Here is a 19,451-nt window from a genome sequence, read left to right as displayed (position 1 = left end):
GTCTTCCTATGATAATGAGACAGCAATACTGTCTTTCCACCTTCCATTTTGAAGTCTCTTGGAAGTGTTTGGACCGTTTTTGCAAATAACTTCCCTTCCTGCTATATCCTGTCTCTGCTTAAACACATAATGGAAACTGGAAATACAAATTATGCAACGTCGGATGAAAGCCAGAAATAAAAGTAGACAACAAGTAGATTAATGTCTATGCCCTTGTGCTGACCAAAAATATCAAAGCCATTTTCAGATGCAGGGTTCTCGATAAATAGATAGAAATTTTGATATGAACGTACAATCCTTCAATCTACATTTAACACAAATATCATACAAATGTTTGTAGCTAAATCTGTATCAGTTCCAGAGACCTTGCCTATCTAAGGATAGTAAGCTTCCATTGGTTGTACTGATGTAGTACCAATATCTTTAGACTTGGGAATCTACTGACATACTCACATATGGTAATCAAAGTGGCTCTGAGTTATCTAAATGAACACTATGTTTCAACATTTTACAAATGTAGAAAAAGAAGTTAAATGGAAGAAGAAAAAAAAGAAACTCTCACTTCTAGCCATCATTCCTAAGAATCAACTCTTGAACAAGAACTATTACTTCAGATAGAACGGTCCTATGGAGAGAATGACCCTGACAATTAATGGAGACAGCTTTTCTCATGCACATATATTATATGGGGAACTGGCAGGCATGATCTCAAGAATGAACTTGAAGAACATGACTTGGTGTGATACGTTACAAATGCAGCGTAATCTGTCAGTTGCAGAATTTAGTTCTGAATGTGATGTGATTCGTTGGGTCAACTAGAACGTCAGTTTTCCGTTTCAGAAGCTAGCTTCACTAGATCCTTTACAGGATGGCCCAGATCAACTTGATCTACAGGTGGAGCAAAACTTGTTTGATCTGTTACCAACTTGGAGGAATCCTTTAGATGAGGAACAGTAGGGTCAGTTTCCATTTTATCTGCTTGCTGTGGAGTAGACTGTTCATGATCTGGTTCCAGAAGGCTTGATGTTGCAGGGAGGGGAGCTTTTGGCTCAATATTATTTTCTGCATTTTCATACTCGGAGAGGAGATCCATGAATTCGTTAAGCAGTCTCTGGACTTTTCTATTTGATGCCATGGCAGGAAGTATATCTTCTCTTAGAAGTTTGTGCTTTCTCATTCCCTACGTAAATAATAAAAAAGTTTGAGTAAAATAAACTTCTTAAGGCGCAGAAACCTCATCCAGGCAGCCACTTATAAAGCTAAACAGTTATGAGGTGCAAGGAGAGTAATATGAATATCCACAACAATCGGACTTTCACCAACTTTAGACAAATAACAGGATTATAAAAAATGTGACCCTAGTTCAAAGCCCCAAAGATTTTGAGTCGTGGAACTCTTGACATGATCTTAGATTTAAGCATAGGGAAGCTAAACAAGTACTCACTACTCAGAGAGTTTATCAAAGTTAGAAAAATGTAAAAGAATCATCACTACAGACATCTATCATGTGATTCAAACCAATCAGAAGAATTTCCAAAGAAAATTATATTGAGGAAGGGAAACAAAAACTGAATGCGGAAAGACACAATATTAACTAATAAAAGCAAAACAATTCTACATGTTAAAAGACTTGAAGGCAGCAAACAAAATAGGTATTTGTTATTAGGTATAATGCATGTGTGAAATGGCTTTTGCAGGGCAGGTTAACAAAGTCTTACAAGCACACAAGGATCCCAGGCTTGATTCTTTGTATCCGCAGATGCATCTCCAGCCATCCCAGTTGGCGGTCCTAGTAAACTCTCACAAACCTCACGTAGCCGTGATTCATCTGCTTCTCTGTGATCAAGAAAACAAAAACACCAAGTACAGACGTGAACTGAAATGCTGTAAAATTTTCTTAATGAAAATTAAATTACATCATTTAACCAAACAAAACCACAAACTACTAATAAATCCCATCATCAAAGAGGAAAAAGAACGGTAAGCCTCTTATGCCTCCCAAATCAAAGACGTCATGCACCTGTTCTGATGCCCAGAAAATTTGAACTCTAGAACAGAAATGGTGTTTACAACTCATGTATTGGTATCAACATCTTTCTTAGATCTACCTAAAATATCCAAACTCTTCTGATAAATTCAAAACTTTATGCTCCTAAAACAACGTGCAAAAAACACATAGGCACGTTTGCAATAAGAGATGGGCTATAAAAATGTGCTAAAGTAAATCAAGATGTGTTAAATGTGAATCACCTTGCCAAGAAGCGTATGTATGATAGAAGCCATTGGCGATACTCATTAGGTGACTTCAATGCTAGTGCAGATGCCATCTGAGTCTCTAGGTGAGCACGTGTCTGCATCCCATCATCAGTGACCCTAGAATGAAGAAACAGAACTCATAAAATTGACTTCAAAATTAGGTAAATAAGATCTTGAAACTAACTAAGAACCTGTCAGAATGACAGAATAATAAATCATTTAAAAACCCCTCTTCCTTCCAAGTCAATCATGTGACATTAAAAGAACCAAACATGTTGAGATCAATATCATGATCATGAAATTGAATCATCTCTGAAAACTAGTCAGAACTCAAGTTCTTAAAGCTTCAGAACTCTGGTGAAAGGAAAGAACAGACCTGCTCCAACCTGGCTTTCTAGCCAAATATTTCCTGATATCAACCTGCAGTGCAGCAAGCTCTCCGCTCTGGATAGACCCCAAGTTCCAAGAGCTGGAAAAATTTGATGCAGGAAAACAGTCGTCTGCTACTCTCAACCAACACATAAGGCTCATATCAAAGAGAAAAGCGTGGCGAGTAGCCAAAACAACTAGAGGAGAACCAGATTTTGACAGCTTGGCAGAAATAACTTTAATTGTGCCTGAAAGAGTGAAGGTTCAGCCCTCAAATCAGATTGGCAGATTTCTATAGGAAACAAGGAAAACACGATCTCTAGGAAACAACGGAAACATGGGAAAAGAAAAAGAAAAAGAAAGAAAAAGAAATTTGGTATTAGCATCACACTACGATATACTACTTCAAATGTTGAATGTTACCAGAATCTTTCGTGGATGAGTTGGGGTTCAAAGGAATTAGCGATGCCAGCGAGTCATGAAGGAGACAACTGCGGTTAAACAGATCCCAAACATACAAGGATCCTTTCCTTGTCACCAGCAACAATTTCCAGCAATCATCACAATCGATAAATGTAGCAGCAGATCCCATCATCATAGTTGGCATAGACCGTCTACCACACTTGGTATAGACCTACTCGTGAATAAAAACGTATGACAAAATATGAAACTCATAGAAATGCATAATGTTTTATTATTATATCAGACAGAATTTACTTCTGGCAGCCTGGAGTAATACGACTAACATTAACTAATAACTTCATTAAGTATCTGCTCTATTGCCAAGAATGTAAAAACTTCAGTCTCAAATAATAACCATCGCTCCTTGTATCAAGACAGTCTAGCTGTACCATCATAAGACCAGTGTTTTAAAAAGCCCTCTCGGGCGAGCACCTAGGCCCAAAGCACAGGTCTGGCACCTCACCTTGGAAAAGCGAGGCTCACAAAATAAGGCACGCCTTAGGCGCAAGCCTTTTGTGAAGCCCCAAGGATCAAAGCCCTGCACCTTGGGGCTTTTCAATGATTTTTAAAAAATAGTAATAATTAAAGATTTGCCTTATTAACTAAAAGGATCAAGTTTACCAAACCTAAATGTAAAATTTCTTGTGTTTTGGGCCCTTTTCTCCATATTTCCACTTCAATTATACTCTCTTTTTAATGTAATATTTTTATATATAGTGCGCCTCACAAAAAAAAAGTCCGCACTTTTTTGTGCGCCTTGCGCCTAGGCTCCAAAGGGCCATTGCGCCTTAAGGCACCTTGGGCATTTAAAAACATTGCATAAGACATCGTATGCATACCATCCAAGCATACTCCTACTTAATCGTAATGCCTCAAAATAGCTGTAACTAAATATTAGATAGCCAGTAATTACCTGTAGGCATCCATCTTCACACCCTACTGCCCAGAAATTTGCATTTCCAGCCAAAACAGTGACTTTCCCTGAGACTCTATCAGACCACAGATTTCTAGATCCCTTAGTACAAGAAATAACTGTTTCTTTCAACATTGATGCGTTTCCAGCCCCAATAATATCATTAGCAGCATGCTCCTTTGGTCGAGCTTCCAAGCAAATTGGCTCATTATATTCCCCTGCTTTCTTATCAAACACCCTAATTGACAGTACAGAACTACAAGTAGCCAATGAACTTGATGTCTTCAAATTCCCAGAATGATCCATTATGATATTTGCATCTTTACCTGCAGAGGGCGGAACCTTCTCGATGACTAAACTATCACTGATTGTTGCTCGAGCAGTGACCCCTGTGCGTTCCTTTGAATCAGTATGTTTGCTTGGTACTCCCCTCACGGAACTTTCCCTTACACATTCAGGAGCAGTCACACCATTATTATCCTTTTTTTGGTCAGATGACATAGAAGGGAAATCAATCGCATTGCTACTCTGAATCCCACCAGACTTATTTTCCTGCTGAACAGGCACTCCAACTGCTTCTGGAATAATTCTCTTTCTTCCATCAGGTCTTCTATATTCTCTTTGCTTCACAGGACTAGAAATCTTTGGGGGAGCAGAGGAAACCTTATTTAAACCATCCCCACCAGCTCCCCCACTCTTCTTTGAATCGTCAACTTGGGCCTCCAAAGCCTTGGTGGCATCCCTCACATCTATTGAAGGTTTTGCCTGTGTCTGGTTTTGTTGAATTTCTGAAACCACTTTCTTGCTCGAGACTTGCCTTAATGAAGCGGCTTCAAGCATTAGTTGAGCAGGAGTTTCAGCTAAATTCACTTGCCGACCTCTAACATCACCATAACGACTTCTCTTGATCTCATCGAGTTCTGCATCAGGTAACCTCTGTCCAATTTCTTTAACTTCAAAATGGAATGTTGCCACCGACCCATCCAAGGAACATGCAAAGAGTGAATATCCATCGGGGCTCCTGCTCCAATAGGAAAATGTGAAAATTATACGTAGTTACAAATTAAGGTGTAGTAGATGATACATTCAGAGTCATACCAAGATAAATCAACAACACTTTGAGTAAAGAAATGTTTGGCAACAAAAAGAGGGCGAGGACTTGCTGTCGTCCAAACAGTTATAGTGCGATCCTGGCTCCCAATTGCAATCACATTATATGATGGGGACTCTTTGCCTCCAATCTTCGAAGCTCCATTTGTCCACCCAACAGGAACAGCCTTCATCTCATTAGCATTAGTTAAATTCCTCCGAAACATAGAATGATTGAATTTCACAACAATAACAGGAGCATTGTGTCCTAAGAAATCAAATGTGGCAGACCATTCCCCTCTCTCCAAGACTGGTGCAGAATGCCTGGGCTTCTGAAAACCATGAGTGGTGGTGATGAAATGTCCACAAGGTGACCAGCCTAAACGCCGGAAAAATGTAGAACCAAGCTGGAAAAGAAAAACCACAAGAATGTAAATATAGTAAAATTATAAAATCAAGAAACAAAAGCAAATACAAAAAACCATACATAAAATGAACAAACATACAGATTTTGTCCAGTGGCCATCAGTTCGGTGAGCAAGGCTCCAGTCACTTGTTCGCCATATAATAACCGTCTTGTCATCCGATTGACTGGCTATGAAAGAGCCTATGGGATCCCAGGCAACTCCTTTGACAAGGCTAGAGTGGCCCCTTAAAACAGCTGTACAAATACCATTGCTCATATTCCATATGTGAACTGTGTTATCTAAACTCCCACTTGCTAATGTCGAGTCATCCGGAGACCAGTTAAGATCCACCTACTTCATGCATTGAAATATAACTCCCAGGTTAGATGCCATTATAAGTGTGTACATCAGTCAGCATAACAATTAAATATATAAATGAGAAATAATAACCAACCTACAACAAAAAGTAGTTCGATTTTTTAAAAAAGAGACACGAGGGGCTTGATTCTCCCTTATTGGTTCTTATTATTTTGAAAAGTAGTGACCGACAAAAATTTAATCAAATGCATGGCATGTTAAATAAAAAAAAATTTAAAATTTAAAAAAAAAAAAAAAAAAAGAAAAAGAAAAAAGAAAAGTTAGAAGCTAAATCATTACCACATCAGCAGTGTGCCCCCTCAATGTCATAGCAACTTTCCAATTCTCGACGTCTGGTGGCTCCCCACTTCCAAATTCAGTGGTCCCTGAACCAGGTTTCTTTTCATGAACAAGAATTGTTTGATCATCAGACCCTGATGCCACATAACGACCATGCTTAGCCCATCTAACACAATTAACTGACCCAAAGTGATCACGAAGAGTTGCAAGAAGCCTCTGATTCGAATCGTCGTCTTCTAAGCTCCTACCAACAGATTTCACATTCCATATCCGAACCTGCAGGAGTGCAGGAAGTAGAAAGTGATGTAATAGTTTACATAATTGAATATAATCAGAAAATTTTATCAATAACAGAAAAACCAGTTTTTTCATTGATTACGCTACAAGTACAGTAATCACATATGACGACCAATGCCACTACGAAAATGACAAATCCATACTTGCTAACCATGCTTCAACACAATTGTACTCTTGTAAATCATAGCTTGAGGCACATGCTTGTATATATGGAAACTCTCATAATAACTCTCTGACTATTCAACTCAAAATCCTATGACAACCAAAACCAGATTTCAAAGCTAGACTGGAAAAGGGTTTCCATCACCAAACGGGTATCAATAGTTAGCTCAGCAGAAGAGATGCCCATGAAGACAATGACAAGTTGTAAATGGGTGTGCCTCGTGTCGGGATACCTAACAAGATGGCTAGGGGCTCAGACCATCACAAGTCATATGAAGTAAACAAATTACGATGTTTAGGAGAAGGGGAATAGATTTGGATTCAAACGGCCAACCTCTTTTTTAAAACGGTAATGGGAGCTTAAAGATGTGGAAATTTCTACATAAATTGATTCAACCATCCTCAAAAACACGAAATGAGCACTATTCAGGACTATTTTATCATCTTCAACATGTAATATAGTCTTTTCCGGCATAAGTAAGATTACAAGCAAAATGGGAAACAGAATGCAAGAAATTCATACAAGTTTATACAATAAGTCTCAAAAACTATAAAGTAAAAGGGCAGTGATAGTGCCACTGCTATTGCGTTCAATTGGAAAAAAGATGTACATTTTTCTCAGCACCCATTATAAAGAAAAATGGAAGTCGGTTCATGTTATCCACCAACTAGAGTAAAAAATTATTAGAACAAGTACCTTATGGTCACCTCCTCCAGTAGCGAATCTCAGTCCACCAGGTTGGACATCAATCGAGAAAATTTGCATGCCCTCATGCCTAACCCAACTAGGTTTCTCCGCAATCATCTCAAAGTCCAAACCCAGCAACAAACCCTCCCACCACCCTCAGGCTGTTTCTTGTCAACTCATCGCTTTCCAACACAATAAAAAAAACTCAGTACAATTGCGTAAAACAGAGCCCTAAGAAAACCCAAATTTCAAAAACAAAAAGGGCCACAGAATTCGAGTCTGGTAACGTGAAACTGTTGAGAAAAGACTGAATGCCAAGCAACAGAGAGAAAAACAACCAAACCCTTCCAGTTCCAGCTCAGCGTAGAACCCTAGAATGCGGACCAGAAGAGGCCTGGTCCTAAACCCTGAAGTAAAAATCAACGAAAACCCTAGAAGTGGAACAAACCCAGTAAAGTGACGGAGCTAAGAGTAGCGAAAACGAAGGAATAAGTTGAAAGCTCCTGATAGAAGTCAGAAGCGAAGCTAAGAAGTTGGAAAAGGCGAAAAGGCGAAAGTGGGCGGGAGAGAGAATCAGAAATTGAAAATGACAGACAGAAGGGGCCGCCGATGTGCGAGGAAAGAGAAGAAGTGAGCTTAAAGAAAAATGGTAATGTAATCTTGGAATCGAAACAAGAATTGAAAGCAATGAGATGAGAAAACGAAAATCAAAAGCAAGAGAATAGAAGAGAAGAGAAAGAAGGAATTAGCTTTTTACTTTTAAGAGTCGCCTTCTGTTCTTTAATCTTCTTTTTCTTCTTCTTCTTCTTCTTCTTCTTTGGTTTCTATCGCTGCAGATTCTTTGCTTTGCTTACTCTCGCTTTCTTTTGTGCGCTAACAACATCAAATACAACAACAACAAAGCGTGGTCCGTGCCGATATTTTCAATCGTGTTTTTACGGAGTAATGTGGGTAGGTTTTTTTCCTATGATAACGACCGAATTTGTTCCCCTTTTTAATCCTTTTTTTTTTTTTCCAATTCAAGTTGCAAAATAATATTTGCGATCCAAATTTGAAATTCATAAAATGTTTTATGGTCCCGCTTTTTTTTCTTTCCATGTCTTATCATAATTTGCATCGTTTTGAAAAATTTTAACTGGACAAATGTAATTAATTTAATAATCGAACTTTTTTTTTAATGTCGGGAAGAAATTGAAATATTCTTGAAATTTCGAAATTTAGAGATTTTTATGAAATTTTTAAATCATAGACTTCACCAATTTAAAAAATAAAGATTAAGGGAAAAAACTTAATTTTCAAAAAAACAAATTGTCAAATGGATTCTTGATTTTTTTGTTTATGAAGTTAACTTGAAACATTACTTCCACCCATAAATTCTTATATTTGTCATCTCCTTTCTACTAATTTTGAAAAGTCAATTGAAGTTTTAAATTAAAAAAATAGTTTTAAAAAACTTGTTTTTGTTTTAGAATTTACTAGGATTTCAAATAATAGAGATGAAAACCATAATTGAAAAATTCTAAGAAAATACCCATAAATTTTTTAGAAATCAAACTAAAAGTGAAATGGTTATCACCAACATTCTTGGATGGAGTGGGCTATACAGTCCTTTCAATATTTGTATCTTTCATTATAATAGTTGAAATTTAAATTATTGTAACTAACACCTATCTACAATAAAACTAAAACTATTATTAACTCATATTAAAATTACACCTCAAATATAAATTCTTTATAATCCAGACTAATAGATTATTTATACTCAAACAGATACTATTATAATTCGTAGACTAATAGATTGTCTATACTCAAACACATACTATTAACGAAAGTATAACTTAGCTAATTTACCTGTCATCCTCCCTATTAGATTAAAGGTACAAATCATCATAACTACATGGTAGCTTTTTACTTTACAATGTTGTTTTTAACAGCAAATAAATTAAAAGTTAATTAGATTTAGAAATTGTCAACAAATCTTTAAATCTTTAGACATCGCCAAATTAAAGATAAAATGTCTAAACAAACTTCTATTTTTTTAGTATAACAAATATTGCCATGTGCTTTTAATTCAGACCCATAATCAAATGTTGAAAATCTTATTTAAATGTACACTTTTAGTACACAAATAGATACATAGGTGCATTATGTAATTATTGTTATTCCACATAATGACGACATTTTAAATTAGATAAGTAAATTTATAAAAATTGTCTCCTCCCTTTCACAGTCTTAGAATATCACTTAATCACTTGGATTTTTAGCATCTCAAGGGTCAGATCAGAATGACTTTAAAATGTTTTATACTTATAATTGACAAGGTTGAAGCTATTTATTTTATCTAATTATTTTACTAGATAGTTTGGAGGTCGTGGCGACCAAAAGTTATCCTACAAATTAGAAAAAGATTAACATAACAAGTTGATTCCAAATATTTATCCCAACCCAACTTATTTTACAAAACTCACTTTTTAACATTTTGAGCAGTTGGTTAAATATTTTTCAAAATAACTTATTTTTATATTAATCAATTAAAAAGACATTCCAAACACACCCTAATTTTCTTTATTAAGTGTTAGAAACCAAACTCAAAACCTCAAAATTTAAGGATAAACTAAGGACCAAAAGGGGTTTTTTTCCTATCAATCTATCAACTTACGTTGATAACAAATATCACATATCACAAACAAAGAATCGTATGAAGTATGGTCCAATCATAAACAATCGCACCAAACGGATGGTGAACTCAATACTTGCAAGCAACAAATTACATTTAGAATCAACATTTTAGAAGCAAATGACGTATTAATTAAGGCCAACTTGTAAAACATACAGATCATTCTAATTAAAGTTCATCAAGGATGACCATCAATTAATCTAATTCAAAGTTGAAGAAAAGAGTCTTAATCATAATTCTTAACATATATCAACAAAAATAAGATTCAAGGATCAGTATATCTGGAGGCCTAATCAGTAATCCCAAGTTCAATATAAAAATTTTCGTAATATTAATTTTGAATAACTGGAAGAACCTGCGCCAACTGATTTGATGTTCTCCAGTTGAAACTAAACAATACGCAAAAATAAATTAAAACAAAAAATAAAACAAAACAAAGTGAAACAAGAAGATGAACAAAAAACACATTACTCCCATCAGAAGTATTAACGATTGTGCAGAGCTAATAGTTTACTAAAAAAAAACAAACAGGAAAATTTTCATAAATCATAAATATAAAATTTCATCTCAACCTGGTTCTTCTTCAATTTAAGAACAAACGGTAATATCTAAGTTATGAAAATTCCTCAGAAGACTCGATATGCCTTCCCCATTGTACTCTTCAGGTACAAGCACCTCACCTGATGAACAAGAAACATCACATTATTACTTATTATTAGATAAAAAGGGCAGTGAATCATTATTAAGTGTAAAGAGCATTTCTAAGTGAGCCGAGCCTTGAGTATGCTTGGTGCATAAATTTAAAACAGAGCTAAAATAACATAGTGGAAAAATACGGCCCGTGACTTACGTTTTGCCAGTTCTTTTTCAACAAGGAAACAAGGAAATTGACACTCATTTGAACATTCTGAAAAACTTGTTTCTCTTCCATGGCAACATTGCCTACGGCTACACCCATACAAAGAACCTTCTTCAATTGGAACTTAACCATGGCCTTTGTCTCATTTACTTTAGATTCGAGGGATTCTTGCTGAGTGACCAGGGTAGGGAACTTTCCTGTAATGACAATATTAATCTTAGTACAAATTACAAAAACAGTTTCCTCCTTCAAAAGAAAAAATTGAAATTCAAAATTTAAGTGTGCAGCCAATGAAGAGCTTAACCAGAAAGTAGACAATGAAGTACCAAATTATAACATTTACTACCATCACCACTGTAAACAACAATTGATAGAGCTAAGAAAACATTTCTAACTCGAGTCACTAGATCAAGGGTAAATTCCAGATGTCTACTACATAAGAATACTTGCCTGCCTTGTTGAGCCCAGGGCCTAGAAGACGGGGAATTTGCTTGATAACAGCTTCAGATGCTAAAAAGGCATGATACTTCTTGGCAAGTTTCTTCACCAACTTCTTGTTCTTGTTTAGCTTCTTCAGACTTTCAACATCCATATAATCCAGACCAATCTTCTCTGCCTATAATAAGAATAAACACATTCAGCAAAAGACCAGAGCTGAAGTGTAAGTGTCTTTAATTTCAATCTAACTGGAAAGAAATCCCAGAAAAGTACATTATTTTCCAAGATAAGTACAAACACTCTATTGTTATGAATGAAGAATTCAGCACCATACCTATTAAACATTAAATCACAAATAGAAAATGCTGCAAACTATAAACTTCATCCAAATGTTACTGCGGTTGATATTTTTCGTACATTTAGTAAACACAGCACCGTAACCCAAACTCCAACAAGAAAGCAACGTACAAACTAGGAATCTCTTTTAAGGGAAAGAAAACGAGGACAATAATTACTGGACACGACAAGTGAAGATGTGAAGAGTATATAATGTTTACCTCTGCAACGTGGTAAGCATCTCCAAGCATGCAAATCTTCATCTTAGGGCGAGGGATATGGGGCAACTTCACTGATCCACTGAAACGCTTGTCCTTTTGTGGATCATAGTTCTTCAGTCCAATCTGAAGTTCAATGGTCTCAGTAAAGTTGCGCTTCTTTTCACTGCTATCAGCAAAGATAGATGAAATGGCTTCTCTCAACGCATCGCTCTGAAGTTTGCTGCAAATACAAACCAACAAAACAGCATTCAGTAAATACCAAGGAACCCATCTGCAACCAAAGACTCCAAAAAAGCAAGATTTTATCTTAGTATGAACGCACAAACAAGTATTGTCACTCCCGTCGGTAAAACTATAACCCTAAATAAATTCTAGCAGTACCAACTTCATAATTACAAATCTACCTCAATCAAATATTTAGATTATTTGCAGGCATTAATAACAGGACCCAACTTCATGAATCCGGCAAATTTAATCAAAACGACAGACGCGATAGTCAAGTTCGTTCTGGAAAGTAGAATCTAAACCGTAAATAAAACTACATACCTCATTTTCGGAGCTTTATCTTTCCTATGAGCAGCTACAGACTGGTGAGAAAACGAAAACGAATAAACCAAAAATTTAACAAACTAACTAATGGAACCAAATCCAAGGCGTAAGCTAGAAAGAAAAATACAGAGAATCAAGAACTGAAAATCATATTGAAGGAAGAAGAAACAACAGGAAAAATTTCACAAGGATAGAGAAATGAGTAGCAGTTTCAACAAAATAAATTTCGGCTGGAAAGAACAGGGATGAATGTGTACCTGGTGAGAAGACGCGAAGCTAGGGTTTCTCGATTGGTAAACTGAGAATAGATATATAATGGAAGGCCGAAGAGAGGCGGATCCAGAAAGAAGGGCTAATGATAAACCTAGGTCATGTAGTTTTTGCCCCAGTCATGGGCTCAGGCCTTTATTTTCGAGTTGAGATTGGGCCCGTTCGTTGGCCCAAATTGTTGTCAATGGGCCTTAGGCTTGTTAGATGAACGACAATCGATGAGGAAAAACGACATGTTGACTCGTAATTACAAAAATATCAAAACAAACGAATTTATTATAAATATAATATAGCAAAATAGATGTCCATACTTAGCGTCGTAAAAGTCCAAGTGACTTATCTCGTATTGTCTACATGTCTAATGCTAGCTATTCATGTGTCATATAACCACATATCTTTTAGTGTCCAAATAGTGTTATATTCTAATTGTCAAATTGCCAGTAAAATATTTTTTTTTTTTTTTTTTTTTGGATTTTGTTGAGACATTATTTAGAGAAAGAATTCATATTTTCCATAATTTCACTTTGTTATTATTGTTTATTTATTTATTTATAAATATTATATTTTTTCGATATTTGTGTTCTCGTAGTACCTCGTTTTGCTCTCAATCTTACAATAGTATTCATAATTTACTTTTTTTTAATTAAATATTCATAATTAGCTATTTTTTCCTTTTGTGGAGAAACATAATGAACTAGTTTATTGAATATTAAAATTTAAAACCAATTAATGATAGGTAAAATGATAACTTTTGAATTCAAGTAAAGTTGTTCATGAACTGGTTTACATTATGCTTTGTTTGAAAGCTATTCAAAAAGTATATTTCAGATTTTCCTTTTCTCACATCTCTCTGGTCTTAGTTTTTGGTCTCGAACTCTCGTCTCTCTCAATCTAATCTCTCGAGGATCAAACCTCTAATTTCTATAGAAGAAGACCATTACTAATTACCACTAAGCTCACTCTAGCTAAATATTCATAATTTACCAATTTATTAAATATTTAAATTTAAAACCAATGCTGAGAATTAAAGAATGGGTAAAATGATAACTCCAAGTGAAAAGTGTTCATGAGATGGTTTATACCATGCCTTGTTTGGAAGCTATTCTAAAGGTATATTACAAAATAAGGATAATTGTTCGTAAAAAAAATACATTTTTTAAATTAAAAAATTTGAGGAAAAAAAAAGAAACAAAATAAATTAATTGTTAAATAAACTCTTTTTTTTTTTTTTTTTTAAGATGCATTAGTTACTAAATTTTGTATACAGTTTTGCATAAAATAGATAAATATAAAAATTTAGACATTTATGATATTTATAATCGTAAAGCTTAGCTTAAAATATAAAAAGGTGAATTGTGTTTGAGCCTATGTAATAGGTTAGCAAATTTTGTCACTTGAGATTTACAATCAAATGTGAAAATAAAATCAACTTCAATTACATTAATATGGCATGATTCCAATGTGTAAAGTTCTTAAGCAAGGCCTTTGAGAAAAGTGCTCACATTTTTTTAAAATAAGATGAATATAACAAGGTTGTAACAATTTACAAAGTCTTTGGATTTGTTTGGATTGACTTTAAAAATTCATTTTTATTTAAATATTTTTGAAAAAAAATAATTAAAATGTACTTAAAAAACTATTTTGAGTTGTTGTCGAACACTCTAATTTCTTCTTAAATATTTCTTTTAAATTAAACACTTCAAAATATATTCCAAACACATGGTTTATAAATCAAGAAGATTAATATTAGAATCAAATAAAAATAAGGTTATTGGATACTTGACAAATAAAAAATCAATAAATTTATGGATGAACCATAATACTTGTTTACCTAAATTTAGGTAACTTTCACGATCACCATATTAGTACTTAACCATATGACTATACGGGTTATTCTCTAAATTAAATTATCAACTATATTAATGCGTAATGTATTCCTACTGTTAATCCCATCAATGTACGTCTTATATTGCACACAAACTATATTATTAATAGAACTACGCCCGGAATACTCTCAAAATTAGTTCATCATGTGATTCTTACCCTAATACGTAGTTAGCGTGCCCATAAAAAGAATGCATATTAAAAAAAATGGTTGCAAATATAACAATCATGTTAAAAGTATTAACAGATATAACATAATGTAAAAAACAAAAATACAAAAATAATAAAGTTTAAATAGTCTATCGATGATAGACCATATTGCTAGTATGTGTCTATCAATAATAGACTATATCGCTAGTAAAAGTCTATAAATGATAGAAGTCTATCGCTTACAATTTTTTTTAAATATTGTTATATACTTGGTTATTATCTCTAAAATGTTATCCGTTGTAATTACCCATTAAAAAATCTACTAAACCCATATTTGAGATCTTAAATGCAATGACCCGACTGCCTAGGACTCAAGCTAGGTCGTTACTAAATACATTCATGCATAGAACTTAAAATGACACATTTTTTATAGTGAAATAAATGCAAAATAAATAAGGTAAGTTCAAAAGCCCTTCATTAAATTCAAATATTAAAAACAACAATATGGTACCCATAAATCATAAATATTAATAAATAAGTCAAAAAACAATTCTTAATAGTAAGTTTCAAACATCAGAACTGAAAGTTAAGCAAAACATGAAAAGAAATCTAAATCTTATGAGCAAAAGCATAAAACTGGTCCCAGTGGTTCGATCATGAATTTCGCTTGTCAATCGTCGGTGCATCTCTACTTTTACCTGAAACAACAGCATGAGAAAGAATGAGTATAAAATACTCAGTAAGTAACCCCACTACTGGGGTCAGGCTAGACACCTATGTCCTCTAGATGCCTACCTCTGGTGGAACATAAAAACTGCTCTAGTCCTCATGGGACACATACATACATGCAAATCTGGTTTCTATCCTACTGTAGTTAAGTATGCCCACTACCTCTGGTGAATCCTGAAGGAAACACAACCCCTGGTGAATCTCGAAGGAAACACAATCCCTAGTGAATCCTGAAGGAAACACAATCTGGAGAATCCCGAAGGAAACACAATCTCTGGTGAATCCCGGAAGAAACACAATCTCTGGTGAATCCCGAAGGAAACACAATTTGGTGAATCCTGAAGGAAACACAAATTTGGTGAATCCTGAAGTAAACACAATACCTAGTGGGCATCTAACTAATCAGTAAAGACATTATCACGACTTCAATATCACAATGATCACAACATGGTTTCATAACATACATATACACCTCAACATCATGGCTATACAACATGCATATATGCCTCAATATCCTTATATCAAATACAACCTCAGTGAATAAAGTATCATCTCTTACTAGCATGCAAGTATGTACGTGCACAAATAAATCTTTCAAATTCTCATACAAGAACATATATCGGTCATACTATACTATCCGTTTATCATGCTATCGTTCTGTTCTGATATTCGTCTATTATGCTAGCATATATCTAGTGTCTGACCCGTGGACAGTTCCAGTAGTAAGATTACTTACCTCAAATTTGGTCACAAATTAATCCAAGTAATTAACTTTCTTACAACTCTTGGAATGCTTTGAATCCACCCTATAACAACAAATATTAATTTAGCACCCTTGATCCAAAAATAATAAATCCAAAGTTTTAAACTCATCTTTGAGGTCTAAATCCAATTAACCAAATTAAACCAAAAGTCTCCAAATTTAACTTACCAAAGTTGTGGCTTGCCGCAAAATAAATTCTAAAACTCAAACCAAAAAGCCAACCTGAACATAATTTGAGTCCAAAATTAGTAACTCAATTTTTCATAAGTACTCTTAACCCAAAAGACAACCAGCCCAACTACTCACCCAAACTTAACAATTTCTGTCGAAAATTGGTCTCTTTCTCGATGAACAACGTCCCCAAAATCTTTCGAATCTAGCTTCTGAAAATCCAAACATAATGGATTTTAATAAAATGATTTCAAAACAAAATAACACCCAAAACTTCAAGGAAATCACCTAAAACTAAAATCTTACCCAAAACAGATCTGATGGTAACCGCGTCGGCGGTATGGGCTGGGCGGCGGTAGACGAAGAAGCGGCGGTGGACGCCTGGACAGATCTAGCAACGGCATCGAACCCACGAACGACGAAAGACACACATGACTTTAGATCTGGAACCCGCGGATGGCTGGGAGTTGACGACGACCGACGCGATGTGAGCGAAGGCATGCGAAACTACGGTGCGTAGAGTCGGCGACGAGGAGAGGTGCGGACATGCGACTGAGAAGGGAGAGATCGCGTGGTTGGGGCCGGTGGTGGCACGCGTTACTCGTGGACGGAACCGTTAGGCGAGACGCGCGAAGGAGATCGGCTGCTGGGCTCGGGCAGCGGCAGTCTGGACGATGGGCTGAGGAGGACGGGCGGCTGGTCGAGTTCGGCGACGAGCAGGGAAAAAATTGAGGGGGGGGCAGTCGCATGAGGGAGAAGAGAAGGGAATTTGTTTTTTTTTTTTTAATANTTTTTTAATAATAATAATAATAATACAAATAAAAAGTAAAAAGTAAATAAAATAAACTTTATTTTATTTTTTTCCGTATTCCACTTTATTTTATTAACTTCATTTCTTTCCCAAAAATGAAATTAATTCCTGCCATTAATTTTCAAATTGAATAGTTTCAATATTAATAATTAAATTCCCGCAATTACACTTGAAGTCCAAAATTTAAAGAAAAAATGTCCTTAAATAATAAAAATTACTGAAATTACATTATTACTAAAAAAAATGCAGAGTGTTATATTAAAAGTTATCATAAAGTTTCTCAAAGTACTAATCAATGACACAATGCCATGTGATTTTTTTTTTTTTTTGGCGGGGGTTCACATATAGCGAATCAAACCAAACAAACAAATAGTTCAATAATTATTAAAAAAACGGTTGAATATTCTACATTGAAAATATAAAAATATTTGTGAATTACTCCTAACTAATTGACTTTGAGATGGAAATTCATGTTTATATGTTATGGTATCATTATCAAATTTATAAAGCTCAAGTACGTATTAAGTAAAAAAATCACAACAATCGTGAATATAAAGAAACACCATCTTGAGAGAACATTTTGAGGAATATCTCACATGTTTATAAGATACAAATAATCAGTTGAATGATAAATTTCGATTAATCACAAGTTATCATGCCATCATAACGAAAGTCCATGTTCATTGTGAAAAATATAAATTGGATCAAAGGCCAAAGCTCTCACGGAAATATGAAATTTGAAAGATGAAAGCTCTAAAGAATAGTTTTGAGAATCAGGCAAGTTTCAAACCCAAAAAACAGGCTAATCCAACCCAGTCAAAAAGTCCAAAAGTCAACCATCCAAAAAGATCATTAAACCCAAGATCGAGCATCCAAGAAAATCAATCAACTTAGGAATTAAAGTTTATTTTTCAAGTGAAAACATCAAATAATCAAATATTAGATATTGTACTCAATATACAAAAATTAATAAAAATATAAAGTCAACTCAACGAATTAAATTTTTTTTTGAAAATCTCGCCGAATAGAATGATAACTTCAAAAGGTATATACCTCATCTAGAGAGGCACAACGAAAATATCATATTGGACAGAAGATCTATCTTTCCGACAATAATTTGTATTTTAAACAACTTTAAATGTGTAATATAATAGCAAGCCAAATAACCAACCCCAAAATGAGATAAATTAACTGGAAGCTCCAATAATTCAAAGGATTTATTACAAATATTAAACTAAATAAAAGTAAAAGCAAATTAAAACTATAAACCCAACACAATTTAATTTCACACATACAAATGAAATCAACGAAGACCAAAGTATGAATTTTTAAGACGCGTGTTTATGTTTAATCTCTCTATAAATGACATTAATATCAATTCAAAGTTGTTAATTAAACTTAATTAAAAAGTAAAAAGTAATTTAAAACGGGTTTTCTCCATCTCAACACCTACTTTCTACCCTCCGCCGTGAACGGCAACTGGCCCGCTGTCCCTCCGCCACAAGCGACGCCCTCGCCGATGCAATTCTACCTGCCGCCAAGATTCTGTCGAATGCCGAGTAGTCGATCCAATCCTTTAGCAGCTCCTCTTTGCCCCATTTCTCCGGCACAGTCACTTTTCCGGCCACCTCCTCACGGTGCCTCTTCAGCCGCTCTCGAATCCCACAATAACCCTTCAATTTCTCAACTCCACCACCGCCGCTAGATTCTCCGGCCGACGCACCGGCAGGGGATGCTGCAGGGACCGTACCGTTTGGTCCGACGGAAAGACAATCGTCGGAATCGGAGCAATTTGGAGGAATCATAGCGATTGGGTGATTGAATTTTGGGAGTGGGAGATGATAATTAAATAGAAGGGTTGTGTGGGGGTTTAGAGTACACGTCAGAGTTTTTTTTTATTATTTTTTTTCAATTTAATTGTTTAATTTTTATTTTTTTTGGATATTTGAATGGCAAAGGGATTGACAACGTTGGAAAAGGGTGTTTTTGGGTGAAAATTGAGGGATTTTTATTTTATTTGATAGAGGAAAATACATTTTCCCTCCTAAATTTTAGGTTTAGCTTCAATATAAATCGAAATTTTTACTTCTAATCTTTGAGTTTTGAATTTGAATTTTATTTAATTTATAGGTTTCAAAATCTTACAATTTTACTCTTGAAATTTGAGGTTTGCTTCAATTTGATTCTTATGTTTCAAGATTTACACTTTCAATCTTACTTTTTCACTAAATACCCACCCTAAATTTTTGCTTTTAATGTCTATTATTTAACTTAAAACAATAATGCATTAAAA

General features: G+C 34.8%; 2 protein-coding genes and 1 long non-coding RNA gene across 8 annotated transcripts; all 3 read right to left on the bottom strand.

Annotated features, from left to right (window-relative positions):
* Positions 1 to 219: 219 nt before the first annotated feature.
* LOC120087968 (protein HIRA) lies at positions 220 to 8,211 on the bottom strand. 3 transcript variants are annotated; one of them, XM_039044990.1, is made up of 11 exons: positions 8,058 to 8,211; positions 7,310 to 7,482; positions 6,154 to 6,429; positions 5,596 to 5,847; positions 5,099 to 5,496; positions 4,001 to 5,021; positions 3,049 to 3,259; positions 2,633 to 2,873; positions 2,251 to 2,373; positions 1,719 to 1,836; positions 824 to 1,180 (listed from the first exon to the last, which is right to left on the bottom strand). In XM_039044990.1, the coding sequence occupies exons 2-11, from the start codon at positions 7,415 to 7,417 to the stop codon at positions 824 to 826; spliced, it is 3,105 nt and encodes a 1,034-aa protein (XP_038900918.1). In that variant the 5' UTR covers positions 7,418 to 7,482; positions 8,058 to 8,211. The 3 variants fall into 3 exon arrangements, with proteins under 3 accessions (XP_038900919.1, XP_038900920.1, XP_038900918.1); XM_039044991.1 differs by having other exon boundaries at positions 220 to 1,180; positions 7,310 to 8,197; XM_039044992.1 differs by lacking the exons at positions 7,310 to 7,482; positions 8,058 to 8,211 and having other exon boundaries at positions 220 to 1,180; positions 5,596 to 5,850; positions 6,154 to 6,295.
* Positions 8,212 to 10,423: 2,212 nt separating this feature from the next.
* On the bottom strand, positions 10,424 to 12,743 carry LOC120087750 (60S ribosomal protein L10a-like). Its single transcript, XM_039044637.1, has 6 exons — positions 12,638 to 12,743; positions 12,378 to 12,418; positions 11,832 to 12,051; positions 11,287 to 11,452; positions 10,828 to 11,033; positions 10,424 to 10,657 (listed from the first exon to the last, which is right to left on the bottom strand). The coding sequence occupies exons 2-6, from the start codon at positions 12,380 to 12,382 to the stop codon at positions 10,604 to 10,606; spliced, it is 651 nt and encodes a 216-aa protein (XP_038900565.1). The 5' UTR covers positions 12,383 to 12,418; positions 12,638 to 12,743; the 3' UTR covers positions 10,424 to 10,603.
* A 2,466-nt stretch (positions 12,744 to 15,209) lies between these two features.
* Positions 15,210 to 17,147, bottom strand: LOC120088606. 4 transcript variants are annotated; one of them, XR_005484981.1, is made up of 5 exons: positions 16,654 to 17,147; positions 16,483 to 16,559; positions 16,345 to 16,398; positions 16,150 to 16,219; positions 15,210 to 15,382 (listed from the first exon to the last, which is right to left on the bottom strand). It is a non-coding gene; the product is annotated as an uncharacterized LOC120088606 (long non-coding RNA). The 4 variants fall into 4 exon arrangements; XR_005484979.1 differs by lacking the exon at positions 15,210 to 15,382 and adding an exon at positions 15,692 to 15,751; XR_005484982.1 differs by lacking the exon at positions 15,210 to 15,382 and adding an exon at positions 15,767 to 15,778.
* Positions 17,148 to 19,451: the final 2,304 nt, after the last annotated feature.

Source organism: Benincasa hispida, chromosome 10, assembly GCF_009727055.1.
Source record: "Benincasa hispida cultivar B227 chromosome 10, ASM972705v1, whole genome shotgun sequence".
Lineage (NCBI taxonomy): Eukaryota > Viridiplantae > Streptophyta > Magnoliopsida > Cucurbitales > Cucurbitaceae > Benincasa > Benincasa hispida.
Note: the sequence above shows the minus strand (reverse complement) of the source record. Positions and strands in the feature narration are given on the sequence as shown.

Excerpts from the sequence above, each read along its gene's own strand:
- LOC120087968 (XM_039044990.1), bottom strand. The coding sequence starts at position 7,417 with ATGATTGCGGAGAAACCTAGTTGGGTTAGGCATGAGGGCATGCAAATT. Across the intron at positions 5,497-5,595 it reads ATGGCCACTGGACAAAATCT|CTTGGTTCTACATTTTTCCG; the intron begins GTATGTTTGTTC and ends TTTCTTTTCCAG. Across the intron at positions 5,022-5,098 it reads AGTGTTGTTGATTTATCTTG|GAGCCCCGATGGATATTCAC; the intron begins GTATGACTCTGA and ends CTATTGGAGCAG.
- LOC120087750 (XM_039044637.1), bottom strand. Across the intron at positions 11,453-11,831 it reads ATGCTTACCACGTTGCAGAG|GCAGAGAAGATTGGTCTGGA; the intron begins GTAAACATTATA and ends TTCTTATTATAG. Across the intron at positions 10,658-10,827 it reads TGAAAAAGAACTGGCAAAAC|GTGAGGTGCTTGTACCTGAA; the intron begins GTAAGTCACGGG and ends CTTGTTCATCAG.